This window comes from Phoxinus phoxinus (assembly GCF_949152265.1).
Source record: "Phoxinus phoxinus genome assembly, chromosome: 17".
Lineage (NCBI taxonomy): Eukaryota > Metazoa > Chordata > Actinopteri > Cypriniformes > Leuciscidae > Phoxinus > Phoxinus phoxinus.
Genome location: NC_136892.1, coordinates 34,030,452 through 34,044,718, shown reverse-complemented (window position 1 = coordinate 34,044,718; position 14,267 = coordinate 34,030,452). Strand labels below are relative to the sequence as shown.

The window sequence follows — 14,267 nt, the reverse complement described above, 5'->3', positions numbered from 1 at the left end:
CTTCTCTCCCTCGACTCTCATTGGTTGTTGAATGCAGACGTCAACAACAAACTGAAGCAAATGGGATTGTTGAAGTTGCTCCTAATGCCTAATTATTATATTCCGGGTCGATAAGGCTCAAAAGGCTTTCAAATCAAAGCACCATTTTTTTTTAAAGTGTATTAATTGCATAAACTAGAGAATGGCTAAATGAAGAACAATCAAGTGTTGGCAGACAAATTACTTTTGTTTCTGCGTCTTTTAATTGCATAAATGTAAATGTATAAGCTCTGTAGAATAATATCGTGCACATAAATACAATCCAGAATCCTGTGATTGGTCCATTCTGCCCCGCGCTGAGTAAAGTATCATCACGTGACGGCGCCTTTTCGCGGTGTCTGTTCAGCAAGAGCGGGAAATAATTCAATTCAATTCAATTCAAGTTTATTTGTATAGCGCTTTTCACAATACACATTGTTTCAAAGCAGCTTTACAGAAAAAGCATTTCAAAAATATACATACAAAAATACAGTTAGTTAATCATGAAATTTAGGGCATAACATATCGCCGGCGTTGGGTCGTCTCTTCACAGGCGTCGAGTCATCTCATCACAGGCGTTGGGGCATCTGAAGTCTCCATGAGAGGCTGGATACTAACTGGAGCTGACGAACTCTATTTGAGTTATCTCGGGACAGGCGTCCCGAGATAACAACAAAAAAAGGCAGATGGGAAATAATTAGCGTAGCTGCTGTTCATAATATGAATGCATTTGATCTGATTTAACTGTAGTATAAAAGGTATGAGATGCATCATGTGAATGCTTGGCTAAAGAGATGCGTCTTTAATCTAGTTTTAAACTGGTAGAGCGAGTCTGAGCCTCGGACAATATCAGGAAGGCTATTCCAGAGTTTAGGAGCTAGATGTGAAAACGCCCTCCCTCCTTTAGTGGACTTAGATATCCTAGGTACGACCAGAAGCCTCGAATTTAGTGATCTTAAAGAGCGCGATGGATTATATGGCGATAGAAGATCTCTTAAATACACAGGAGCTAAACCATTTAGGGCTTTATAGGTCAGTAACAATACTTTGTAATTGATACGGAACTTAATAGGTAACCAGTGTAGAGATGATAAAATTGGTGTTATATGATCATATTTTCTTGACCTAGTAAGAACTCTAGCGGCTGCATTTTGGACTAACTGTAGCTTGTTTATTGAGGATGCAGGACAACCAGCTAATAGAGCATTACAGTAATCTAGTCTCGAGGTCATGAATGCATGAACTAACTTTTCTGCATCAGAAACTGATAGCATGTTACGTAGCTTAGCAATGTTTCTAAGGTGGAAAAAGGCTGTTCTTGTGACATTTGAAATATGATTTTCAAAAGACAAGTTGCGGTCTAGTATAACACCCAGGTCTTTTACTGTAGCGGATAAAGTAACAGGACGTCCATCTAGATTAAGGTTGTATTGTAAGAGGTTTTGTGGGCAGTTTTTTGGACCAATCAGTAATACCTCCGTTTTATCTGAATTTAATAGAAGAAAATTACACGTCATCCAATATTTTATATCTTTAACACACTCTGTCATTTTAGATAATTTAGTGTTATCATCTGGTCTAGATGAAATATATAATTGAGTGTCATCAGCATAACAGTGGAAACTTATTCCATGTTTTCTTATAATATTACCAAGTGGCAGCATATAAATTGAGAATAGCAGGGGGCCTAATACAGATCCTTGCGGCACTCCATAATTTACTGACGTTATCTTTGATTTTTCCCCATTTAAATGGACAAAATGGTAACGGTCTGACAGGTACGATCTAAACCAGCTTAATGCCTGTCCCTGAACACCAGTGTAATTTTGAAGTCGATCTAAGAGTATTTTATGATCTATAGTGTCAAACGCAGCACTAAGATCGAGTAAAACTAGTATTGAGATACAGCCTTGGTCAGAAGCTAAAAGTAAATCATTTGTAATTTTAACCAGCGCAGTTTCTGTGCTATGATGTGGCCTGAATCCAGACTGAAACTTTTCATAGATATCGTTTTCTTGCAAGAAAGAGCCCAATTGAGCGGACACAACTTTTTCAAGTATTTTAGACATAAATGGAAGATTTGAAATGGGTCTGTAATTTGCTAGGTTATTTGGATCTAATTGTGGTTTCTTAATAAGAGGTTTTATAACTGCTAGCTTGAATGTTTTTGGAACATGTCCTAAAGATAAAGACGAGTTAATAATATTGAGAAGAGGCTCTTCCACTACAGGTAACACTTCTTTCAGTAGTTTAGTGGGTATTGGATCTAATAAACATGTTGTTGGTTTAGATGCAGTGATAAGTTTATTTAGCTCTTCCTGTCCTATAGTTGTAAAGCGCTGTAGTTGTTCTTGAGGGGCGATAATTGAGGCTGAATCATAAGACGCTGTCAAAGATTGTACATTTACAATTGTGTTTCTGATGCTTTCTATTTTCTCAGTGAAGAAATTCATGAAATCATTACTATTAAAATGTAACGGAATATTTTGTTCAGGTGATGTCTGTTTATTTGTTAATCTAGCCACAGTGTTAAATAAAAACCTTGGATTGTTTTGGTTATTTTCTATTAGTTTGCGGAGATGCTCAGCCCTGGCTGCTTTTAGAGCCTTTTTATAACGTGACATACTGTCTTTCCACGCGATTCTAAAGACCTCTAAATTAGTTTGTTTCCATTTGCGCTCTAAGTTACGAGTTTCTCTCTTGATAACATGCGTAGCACTGTTGTACCATGGTGCTTTAGTTTTCTCTCTAACCTTTTTTAGTCTAATTGGTGCAACAGTTTCTAATGTACTAGAGAAAATGGTGCTCATACTGCTAGTCATTTCCTCTAGCTCATCTGTTAGTTTGGGTTCACTGAGAAGCGGAGATAGATCAGGTAAGCTATTCAAGAATCTATCTATAGTGGTTGGAAGGATTGTTCTGCCTGGTCGATAACGTGGCGCAACATGACACATTTCAGCCGTACGTAGTATGCAAGTTACCATGTAATGATCAGTGACATCATCACTTTGCGGTATAATATCTATATCGGTTGGATCGGTTCCATATGATATAATTAAATCTAGAGTATGATTAAGACGATGAGTGGGACCACTAACGTTTTGCTTGACCCCAAAGGAGTTTAATAAATCTGTAAACGCAGCTCCTAACGCATCATTTGTGTTATCAACGTGTATGTTGAAATCTCCAACAATTATTGCCTTATCGACATTGACCAATAGATCTGAGAGAAAATCTGCAAACTCTTTTAGGAAATCAGCGTAAGGCCCTGGCGGTCTATATACGGTAGCCAAGGCTAGAGATAATAGGGATTTCTTTCTTACATCTAGGAGCGTGACATTTAGAACAAGTACTTCAAACGAATTAAACCTGTGACCTGTTTTCTGAGTAACATTAAGAATATCTCTATAGATTGTTGCAACACCGCCGCCACGACCAATCAGACGGGGCTCATGCTTATAACCGTATCCTGGTGGAGTGGACTCATTAAGACCGAAATAATCATTTGGTTTAAGCCAGGTTTCAGTAAGGCAGAGTACATCGAAGCTATTATCAGTGACCATTTCATTTACAATAACCGCCTTAGGTGTAAGCGATCTAATGTTTAGAAGACCTAGCTTTAGAAATTGTTTTTGTTCACTAATATTGAGATTTTCTGGTTTAATCACAATTAGATTTTTCTTAGATCCTACAGTAGATTTATTGTTTGGCCTCACTAAACGAGGAATAGACACTGTTTCTATATAGTGTTCTACACTGGTACTTATATCAATTAATTTGGGACAGCAAAGAATGTGATTTGGACTTTGACTTACTAGTCATATGGTGTGTAACGTCTTGGAGATGTTGTCCGACAGAACAGCCGCTCCGATTCTGCTGGGGTGCAGGCCATCAGCACGGTAGAGCCTAGGTCGCTCCCAAAACAGATTCCAATTATTTACAAAGAGCAGTCTCTGTTCATTACACCATGACATCAACCATTCATTTAGTGCAAACAATCTACTGAACCTTTCTTGTCCTTGTCGGTACGTGGGAAGCGGTCCAGACACGACGATCTTTGCTTCAGGCGATGTTCTGCGTACCGTCTCGATCAGGCTCCTGTAGTCCCTCTTCAGAACCTCCGTCTGCCGCAGCCTGATGTCGTTCACCCCCGCGTGCAGCACGACAGCTCCGACGCGCTCGTCACCGTTCAGGATCTCGGGGACCTGCGCAGCGACATCGAGAACACGAGCACCAGGAAAGCAGTGAGTGCGCACCATACCTTTACCTGAGGTAGCGCGGACATGCCGGACCATGGAACTGCCGATGATCACAGCGTCGTCGCGTTCCGTCTCGCGAAGAGGGGAGAAGCGGTTCCGGGTGGAGATCTCGAAGACCGGGAGGGGCGGAGAGGTCCTTGCTCTGGTCCTGGCTCGTGTCTTCCGCTGTGGCATCATCCAGGGTCCATGGTGCTGTGTCGGTGTCGGGGTAAACGAAACCAGGGGTGCTCGGGTCCTGTGCAGAGAAATACACGGAGTAGAGGAGGATGGAGTCGAAAAGTTACTAACCACTGACTTGTGAGCATCGGCGCGTGATGCTTCAAGCGCTGATCGTCGGTCTCGCAGCTCGGCCTGCCTCCCCAGCAGATCACGGATCTGCTTCTCCACGGACTCCAGCTCCAACCGCACCGAATGCAGCTCAAACGTGTCCTCACCTGCACTCAGAGGTAGACACACATACGATGTATTCGCCATTATGACAGATGAACAATAAATTAGCAGTGATGCTACCAATATCACTACTAATTTAGGACTGAAATCATGGATAGAACCCGTATCCTTCCAGTGATTCGAGTGTAAATAAGACGGTCGATAGGAGAGACCACGCGTGCAAATGCTAGCGGGCTAACTTAACGTTAGAGATAGTAACGGAAGATCGGAAAGTTGGATATAACTAGCGATATCAAAGCAATCCGAAACACAAACACAAAAACAAGCGATTTGAACACAAACTCCAAACACAACCAAAGCGGTTCGACCACAGACCCAAACTTCAAACACAAACAAGCGAATTCGAAGCACAAACACAAATTTCAAACACAGACAAGCGATTTAAACACAAACTCCAAACACAACCAAAGCGGTTCGACCACAGACACAAACTTCAAACACAAACAAGCGAATTCGAAGCACAAACACAACTTCAAACACAGACAAGCGATTTAAACACAAACTCCAAACACAACCAAAGCGGTTCGACCACAGACACAAACTTCAAACACAAACAAGCGAATTCGAAGCACAAACACAAATTTCAAACACAGACAAGCGATTTAAACACAAACTCCAAACACAACCAAAGCAGTTCGACCACAGACACAAACTTCAAACACAAACAAGCGAATTCGAAGCACAAACACAAATTTCAAACACAGACAAGCGATTTAAACACAAACTCCAAACACAACCAAAGCAGTTCGACCACAGACACAAACTTCAAACACAAACAAGCGATTTCGAAGCACAAACACAAACTCCAACACAAACAAGCGATTTCAGTGATTCGAGTGTAAATAAGACGGTCGATAGGCGAGGCCACGCGTGCAATGCTAGCGGGCTATCGTTAGAGATAGTAACGGAAGTTCGGAAAGTTGGATATAACTAGCGATATCAAAGCAATCCGATTGTTTTTTATAGAGAGTAGTATCGGAGATATGTTTACACGCTGGAAAAATAGAAAATGCTCGTTTATAAATGAGTGTAAAGAACAAAATCAACGATTTATGAATCAAGTCGACGGAGCTTCAAATACAAACACAGCGCTCACTCGCGACGCATGCGCAGTATCAGCATAATTCAAACTGAAGATAATTTAACGGTCATTCAGTTGTGAGGAAAGATTCGGCCATCGCGTCTGACAGGTTTTTACTTAAAAACCTTTCATAACGTTCAATAACTCAACTTTTCTAGGAGAAATATACATTTTAGCATTTGGTCTTTAATCGAAATTAATTTTGATCGCTGATATATGGTTTGCTTGTTTGTGTTTTATGTTTTACATTTTTCTTTGCAGTAAAAGGTAAAACAGTGTGTGAAGCTCATACAACAATAGTTAGGAGCTCTCGTGTGTGTGTGTGTGTGTGTATATTCCATGTGTTCTGATTTTATAAGATAGATGAAGCTCGGAAATGTCATTCTCCATTCTTCTTATTCAAGTGCGTCATGTTCGATTACACGACGTCAATGCTATTTTATTATTATTAACATTATTGTGTGGCCTCAGAAGACATGGAACACAAGACCTAATTTCATGGTGCTTGATGATAATTTCTGTTCTTCAGCGCTGGAAGCATCACAATAACGCCACCTGCTGACCACATTACTGTAGTTCTTCTGCATTAGGGTTAGGTTAGCGTGAGATATCTCATCAAACTACAGTAACAACAGCAAGCTGAGCAAAACAAAGCAAGACTATGATTGAATCGCACTGCATGTGTTTATTAGTCGTTTTCTCCAATATTACAAACAGTGCATCATAAAGAAAAAACAATATCAAATTTAAACCATGAAAAAAAGACGACGAACAGAAGCTGAAAGAAACACAATCCCTTATTTGCAGTGGTATAAACTTCGCAATAGATATATTCATATTTACATATTAATTTATAATTACATGGGAGAAGAAACTAAATGTACAATGCTACAAAAAGTATTTACAAATCAATAAATACACGTACGCACGCACACAAACCAAATGAAAGGCGAAAGTACAAAGGACAATTCATATTGTACAAAAATTACAAAAAAGAACATACAAAACCAGAGTGTGTGAGTCTTTCTTTTGTGTTTTTCTTAAATAGAAAGAAATGGCACCAGATATGTGTTTTCCGATGGGATCTGAGAGATCTTGGCAAACGTTTGGTTTTCCTGAACAGGCAGTGCGGATCTCCCTGGACTGAGGCGCTGCACCGGCGCAGAGATCTTTGGCCCTTTTGGTTTTGTCGTCATGAAACACAAGACATGAACACACACACAAAGACATTAAAACATATCAAGCACATGCACGCGCACACACACACACACACTCGTACAGTCACGTATAAAGGATTCTGGGAATATGGCAGGTCCGTGTCTCCCAGGGGTGTGTATCCAGTCCAGAACCGTCACTGAACTACAGGTACTACAGAACACACTCTCAGCACAGTTCATGTTACTGTAGCGGTATGTGCGGATTCACATTTCGTGTCGTTTCTCTCTTTCCTCAGTGCAGTTCATCACGGCCGCAGCCAAAGTCTCCGGTTCCAGACGGCACGAGCGTCGGGACAGAGAACGCATCACACTGCAGACGCACGAGAGGACAGAATATCTCGATGAGATACGGAGCGTCGCTGAGATGGAGACGTTCACTATGAACGACTTCTGAAATCTGTTCATGTAACTGATAAACAAACACCTCTTCATTTTTTCTACCAACAAAACCACTTCCGGCTGGAATGAGTGAATGAACGTGAGAAATCAAAGCATGAGGCATTTCATCGGCCTGAGCGTAACGAGGAAAAACATTCTGATGATGCGTGCGTGTCATGTGATCAGCCACAGCATCATGTGACGGAGAAGAACAGTGGCATTCTGGGACCGCAGTTCACGACTCGCTGCTGTAGCGCTCCGGATCAGCTGACCTGTGACATCACAGACTGACGCTGGGAAGTGGGGAGGAGCGTAAACACAGATTTGCGCGAGGTTGTCCTGTTCCCGCCACTCCACCCGCCACCCAGACTCAGAAGATTCCCTTGGCGATCTTCAGCCCTTTCTGCTTCATGCGAGGAAGAGTAGAGCTGGCCACGTGTTTGCTTCGGCTTCCTCGCGGGAAACCTCTCTTCTTCAGGACAAAGTCATAGTTGGCTGTCGAGTTCATGGCGTAAAAAACGTTGGCGTTGTCGGGAATCTTCAGCTCTGAAACAGAAGAACAGAATAATCACCGAAAGATGACGGCGCAGAAATCAGAGCAGGTACTGTTTATTTATAGTTTAATGATGACACCACACACACACGCACGCACGCACGCACACGCACGCACGCACGCACACGCACACACACACACACACACACAGAGGGTTTGTACACATACTGTAAAATGTACATTTCAAGCACTACTTTTTTGGTTTTCAAGGACTACAATCAGAGATTAAACTCAAACAATATATTTTTTTATCAAATTCTAAAAAAGGTAAATAGATAAATAAAAATAAAATGACACAAATAAAGTACAGCACATACTATAACTGGTTATTTTAACCATTGAAAGGACACTATGACAAAGATATCGCTTTCCTTATTTTTTTCTCCCATTAATATATGATTGAGCTGAAGTCCGTCATCTTCATTAATACAGCGCTGTTAACAGTGTGGATCGTTTCAAAGCTGCTTTACAGAGATACACGTATAGTTTAAGGGAACAGATTGTTTCGGCTTTATAGCGGTTCTTGAATAATGTTATTTTCCAGCTAAAGTTAGTTTTGATTGATTCACTTCCGTCGAAAGGATCATTAGTTATTAAATTAGGGGCCGCTAAGACGACAGCGTTCTCTCTACACAGACTTTACACTGAACCTGTGAGAAACACTGATGCTCACGTGCGCATCAAGAATTAACTCTATAGTTATGTGTGTTTGAATATATGTGCGCATGTTTGTAATCCTCTACAAACCAAGCCTTAAACTACTTGTCCTGCTTATAAATTTGATACAGAATTTTATTTTATCACTACGGGGGAGATACGCAAATTCTCCACAGCGCTTTATCTGTCGAGTGGTAACGGGATCCTCCGTAGGGAGAGGCTAGTCGGCACGAATAAAAGCTGCATCATATACTTGGATATTTATATGAGCAATATCACACTCATAGCCGTGAGAAATGCCTCTGTCAGACGGGCTGAGCTTTCATTTTGTGCGAAAAGATTGTTTTATCAATAAAATTCTAAATAAATTCCCATATATTGTCTTTCAATAATTCAAGCACTTTTCAAATACCTTTTCATATATCTGGCAGGGTTTTCCAGGACTTGCATTTAAAAAACTCAAATTTAAGTGCTTCAAGCACCTTGTATGAACCCTGTCACACACACACACACACACACGCACACACACACACGCACACAGTTTTCATAGGTGTTTTCTGCTGACCCTTCTCCTCACTGATCTTCTGCACCAGCTCGTAGTCCTCGGCTCGCTCGCGGTCCAGGTTGTGTTTGACCATGGCCTTCCTCACTACAGCAGGAGTCTTATCCTGGCTGGTGACCTGGAACACACACACACACACACACACACACACAGTTGATATTTGACAGGTTTTGTACATCCTTCTGTTAGACTGTCTCACACACACACAGGTTTTGTCCATGCTTCTGTTAGACTGTCACACACACACACACACTTGTGTTAGACTGCCTCACACATGAATTATGTTGAATATCTGTCAGCTGTTAAATTTAACTACACAATTAGATAATACCAGTTTAGCTCCACCAGTTGCACCCACTAGTAAAGAATTATATCTGGTGTCTGAATAATGTTTGGTTTGACTATCATCAGAGCAAAACAACAACAACTAAAGGGTTCAAACTTGTAAGCGTCACTGTGTCTCATGGTAATTAATGTAATTCCTGTTTATAGAAGTTTTGTTTACTTTATATGATAAACAGTTTTGGTACTGTTGAGACTTTATGTCCGATGTAAGATCTGAAACCAGGTGAGAACAAATCTAGATCTTTTAATTATTCCCCAGTCTTACCAGTTTGCTCCCCCAGTCTCACCAGTATGCTCGCCCAGTCTCACCAGTATGCTCCCCCAGTCTCACCAGTATGCTCCCCCAGTCTCACCAGTATGCTCCCCCAGTCTCACCAGTATGCTCCCCCAGTCTCACCAGTTTGCTCGCCCAGTCTCACCAGTATGCTCCCCCAGTCTCACCAGTATGCTCCCCCAGTCTCACCAGTATGTTCCCCCAGTCTCACCAGTTTGCTCCCCCAGTCTCACCAGTATGCTCCCCCAGTCTCACCAGTATGCTCCCCCAGTCTCACCAGTATGCTCCCCCAGTCTCACCAGTTTGCTCCCCCAGTCTCACCAGTATGCTCTCCCAGTCTCACCAGTATGCTCGCCCAGTCTCACCAGTATGCTCGCCCAGTCTCACCAGTATGCTCCCCCAGTCTCACCAGTATGCTCCCCCAGTCTCACCAGTTTGCTCCCCCAGTCTCACCAGTATGCTCCCCCAGTCTCACCAGTATGCTCGCCCAGTCTCACCAGTATGCTCCCCCAGTCTCACCAGTATGCTCCCCCAGTCTCACCAGTATGCTCCCCCAGTCTCACCAGTATGCTCCCCCAGTCTCACCAGTATGCTCGCCCAGTCTCACCAGTATGCTCGCCCAGTCTCACCAGTATGCTCCCCCAGTCTCACCAGTATGCTCCCCCAGTCTCACCAGTTTGCTCGCCCAGTCTCACCAGTATGCTCCCCCAGTCTCACCAGTATGCTCCCCCAGTCTCACCAGTATGTTCCCCCAGTCTCACCAGTTTGCTCCCCCAGTCTCACCAGTATGCTCCCCCAGTCTCACCAGTATGCTCCCCCAGTCTCACCAGTTTGCTCCCCCAGTCTCACCAGTTTGCTCCCCCAGTCTCACCAGTATGCTCGCCCAGTCTCACCAGTATGCTCACCCAGTCTCACCAGTATGCTCACCCAGTCTCACCAGTATATTCCCCCAGTCTCACCAGTATGCTGCTCCCCCAGTCTCACCAGTTTGCTCCCCCAGTCTCACCAGTTTGCTCCCCCAGTCTCACCAGTTTGCTCCCCCAGTCTCACCAGTATGCTCCCCCAGTCTCACCAGTATGCTCACCCAGTCTCACCAGTTTGCTCCCCCAGTCTCACCAGTATGCTCGCCCAGTCTCACCAGTTTGCTCCCCCAGTCTCACCAGTATGCTCCCCCAGTCTCACCAGTATGCTCGCCCAGTCTCACCAGTATGCTCGCCCAGTCTCACCAGTTTGCTCCCCCAGTCTCACCAGTATGCTCCCCCAGTCTCACCAGTATGCTCGCCCAGTCTCACCAGTTTGCTCCCCCAGTCTCACCAGTATGCTCCCCCAGTCTCACCAGTATGCTCGCCCAGTCTCACCAGTATGCTCGCCCAGTCTCACCAGTATGCTCGCCCAGTCTCACCAGTATGCTCGCCCAGTCTCACCAGTATGTTCCCTCAGTCTCACCAGTTTGCTCCCCCAGTCTCACCAGTATGCTCCCCCAGTCTCACCAGTATGCTCGCCCAGTCTCACCAGTATGTTCCCTCAGTCTCACCAGTATGCTCGCCCAGTCTCACCAGAATGCTGCTCCCCCAGTCTCACCAGTTTGCTCCCCCAGTCTCACCAGTGTGCTCGCCCAGTCTCACCAGTTTGCTCCCGTCTCACCAGTATGCTCGCCCAGTCTCACCAGTATGCTCGTCCAGTCTCACCAGTATGCTCGTCCAGTCTCACCAGTTTGCTCCCCCAGTCTCACCAGTATGCTCCCCCAGTCTCACCAGTATGCTCGCCCAGTCTCACCAGTTTGCTCCCCCAGTCTCACCAGTATGCTCCCCCAGTCTCACCAGTATGCTCGCCAAGTCTCACCAGTTTGCTCCCCCAGTCTCACCAGTATGCTCCCCCAGTCTCACCAGTATGCTCGCCCAGTCTCACCAGTATGCTCGCCAAGTCTCACCAGTATGCTCCCCCAGTCTCACCAGTATGCTCCCCCAGTCTCACCAGTATGCTCCCCCAGTCTCACCAGTATGCTCGCCCAGTCTCACCAGTATACTTCCCCAGTCTCACCAGTTTGCTCGCCCAGTCTCACCAGTATGTTTGCCCAGTCTCACCAGTTTGCTCCCCCAGTTTCACCAGTTTGCTCCCCCAGTTTCACCAGTATGCTCCCCCAGTCTCACCAGTATGCTCGCCCAGTCTCACCAGTATGCTCGCCCAGTCTCACCAGTTTGCTCGCCCAGTCTCACCAGTTTGCTCGCCCAGTCTCACCAGTATGCTCCCCCAGTCTCACCAGTTTGCTCGCCCAGTTTCACCAGTTTGCTCCCCCAGTCTCACCAGTTTGCTCGCCCAGTCTCACCAGTATGCTCTTGTACAGGTTTCCGTTGTCCACGTCCATGCTGACCCTGATGATGCAGCAGTCGTCCACCTGCTGGTTGTAGAGCGGCAGAGAGAGAGACGAGTAGCTGGACACGCCCGACACCGAGCGCTTGTGTGAGCGGGCGAGCGAGACCGACACCGAAGACGAGGAGGCACTGCTGGAGCCAGAACCAGAACCAGAACCCAGACCCGACGCGTCCAGAGATGACAGAGAAGAGGACTCCCAGAACTGCAGGAGAGAGAGAGAGAGAGAGAGAGAGAGAGAGAGAGAGAGAGAGAGAGAGAGAGAGAGAGAGAGATTGAAGAGGTTTGAGCTTCTGATATAATTAGTGACAGAGAAATGATGATTCCAGACCAGATACACTCCACAGTCTCAGTGACACACACACACACACACACTCACCAGAAGCGTTGAGTGATAGAGTGAGTGAGTGAGTGATAGGGAGAGAGAGTGATAGAGTGAGTGATAGAAAGAGTGATATATATAGAGAGAGAGTGATAGAGTGAGTGAGTGATATAGAGAGAGAGAGTGATAGGGAGAGAGAGTGATAGAGTGATATATATATAGAGAGAGTGATAGGGAGAGAGAGTGATAGGGAGAGAGAGAGTGATAGGGAGAGAGAGTGATAGAGTGAGTGAGTGATATATATATAGAGAGAGTGATAGGGAGAGAGAGTGATAGAGTGAGTGAGTGATATAGAGAGAGAGAGTGATAGGGAGAGTGAGTGATATAGAGAGAGAGAGTGATAGGGAGAGAGAGTGATAGAGTGAGTGAGTGATATATATATAGAGAGAGTGATAGAGTGAGTGAGTGATATAGAGAGAGAGAGTGATAGGGAGAGAGAGTGATAGAGTGAGTGAGTGATATATATATAGAGAGAGTGATAGGGAGAGAGAGTGATAGGGAGAGAGAGAGAGAATGATGGGAGAGAGAGTGATAGAGTGAGTGATATAGAGAGAGAGTGATAGAGTGAATGATAGAGAGAGTGATAGGGAGAGAGAGTGATATATAGAGAGAGTGATAGAGTGAGTGATATAGGGAGAGAGAGTGATAGAGAGAGAGAGTGATATATAGAGAGAGTGATAGAGTGAGTGATAGAGTGAGTGATATATAGAGTGATAGGGAGAGTGAGTGATATAGAGAGAGAGAGAGTGATAGAGTGAGTGATAGAGAGAGTGATAGAGAGAGTGATATAGGGAGAGAGTGATATAGGGAGAGAGTGATAGAGTGAGTGATATAGGGAGAGAGTGATAGAGTGAGTGATATAGGGAGAGAGAGTGATAGAGTGAGTGATATAGGGAGAGAGAGTGATAGAGAGAGTGATATAGGGAGAGAGAGTGATAGAGTGAGTGATATAGGGAGAGAGAGTGATAGAGAGAGTGATATAGGGAGAGAGTGATATAGGGAGAGAGTGATAGAGTGAGTGATATAGGGAGAGAGTGATAGAGTGAGTGATATAGGGAGAGAGAGTGATAGAGTGAGTGATATAGGGAGAGAGAGTGATAGAGAGAGTGATATAGGGAGAGAGTGATAGAGAGTGATATAGGGAGATAGAGTGATAGAGAGAGTGATATAGGGAGAGAGAGTGATATAGAGAGTGATAGAGTGATAGAGAGAGAGAGGGAGAGTGAGGGAGAGAGAGAGTGATATAGGGAGAGAGAGTGATATAGGGAGAGAGAGTGATATAGGGAGAGAGAGTGATAGAGTGAGTGATATAGGGAGAGAGAGTGATAGAGTGAGTGATATAGGGAGAGAGAGTGATAGAGAGAGTGATATAGGGAGAGAGAGTGATAGTGATAGAGAGAGTGATATAGGGAGAGAGAGTGATAGAGTGAGTGATAGAGTGAGTGATAGAGTGATAGAGAGAGAGAGGGAGAGTGAGTGAGGGAGGGAGAGAGAGAGAGAGTGATAGAGTGAGTGATATAGGGAGAGAGAGTGATAGGGAGAGAGAGAGAGAGAGAGAGAGTGAGAGAGAGAGAGTGATAGAGAGTACCGTGGGTATCAGGTCTCCTGAAGGGCCGCACTTCCCTACGGTAGAATTGGAATGTTTAGCGAAGGGCGTTGAGGTCTATAGGAAGAAGTAAAGCTACAGTCACTGACAGTGAGAGAGCACACAACACACACCT

The 14,267-nt window shown here is 44.4% G+C and overlaps 1 protein-coding gene across 1 annotated transcript in view; it reads right to left on the bottom strand.

The window, feature by feature from the left end:
* Positions 1–6,475: 6,475 nt before the first annotated feature.
* LOC306984455 (ral guanine nucleotide dissociation stimulator) overlaps positions 6,476–14,267 on the bottom strand; it is a 34,618-nt gene continuing 26,826 nt past the window's right edge. Inside the window, exons 14-17 of the mRNA XM_079585845.1 lie at positions 14,135–14,209; positions 12,121–12,369; positions 9,179–9,293; positions 6,476–7,949 (exon numbers count right to left, since the gene is read on the bottom strand). Coding sequence (XP_079441971.1) covers positions 7,774–7,949; positions 9,179–9,293; positions 12,121–12,369; positions 14,135–14,209 — 615 coding nt within the window. The 3' untranslated portion in view covers positions 6,476–7,773. The remainder of the gene's footprint in view (positions 7,950–9,178; positions 9,294–12,120; positions 12,370–14,134; positions 14,210–14,267) is intronic.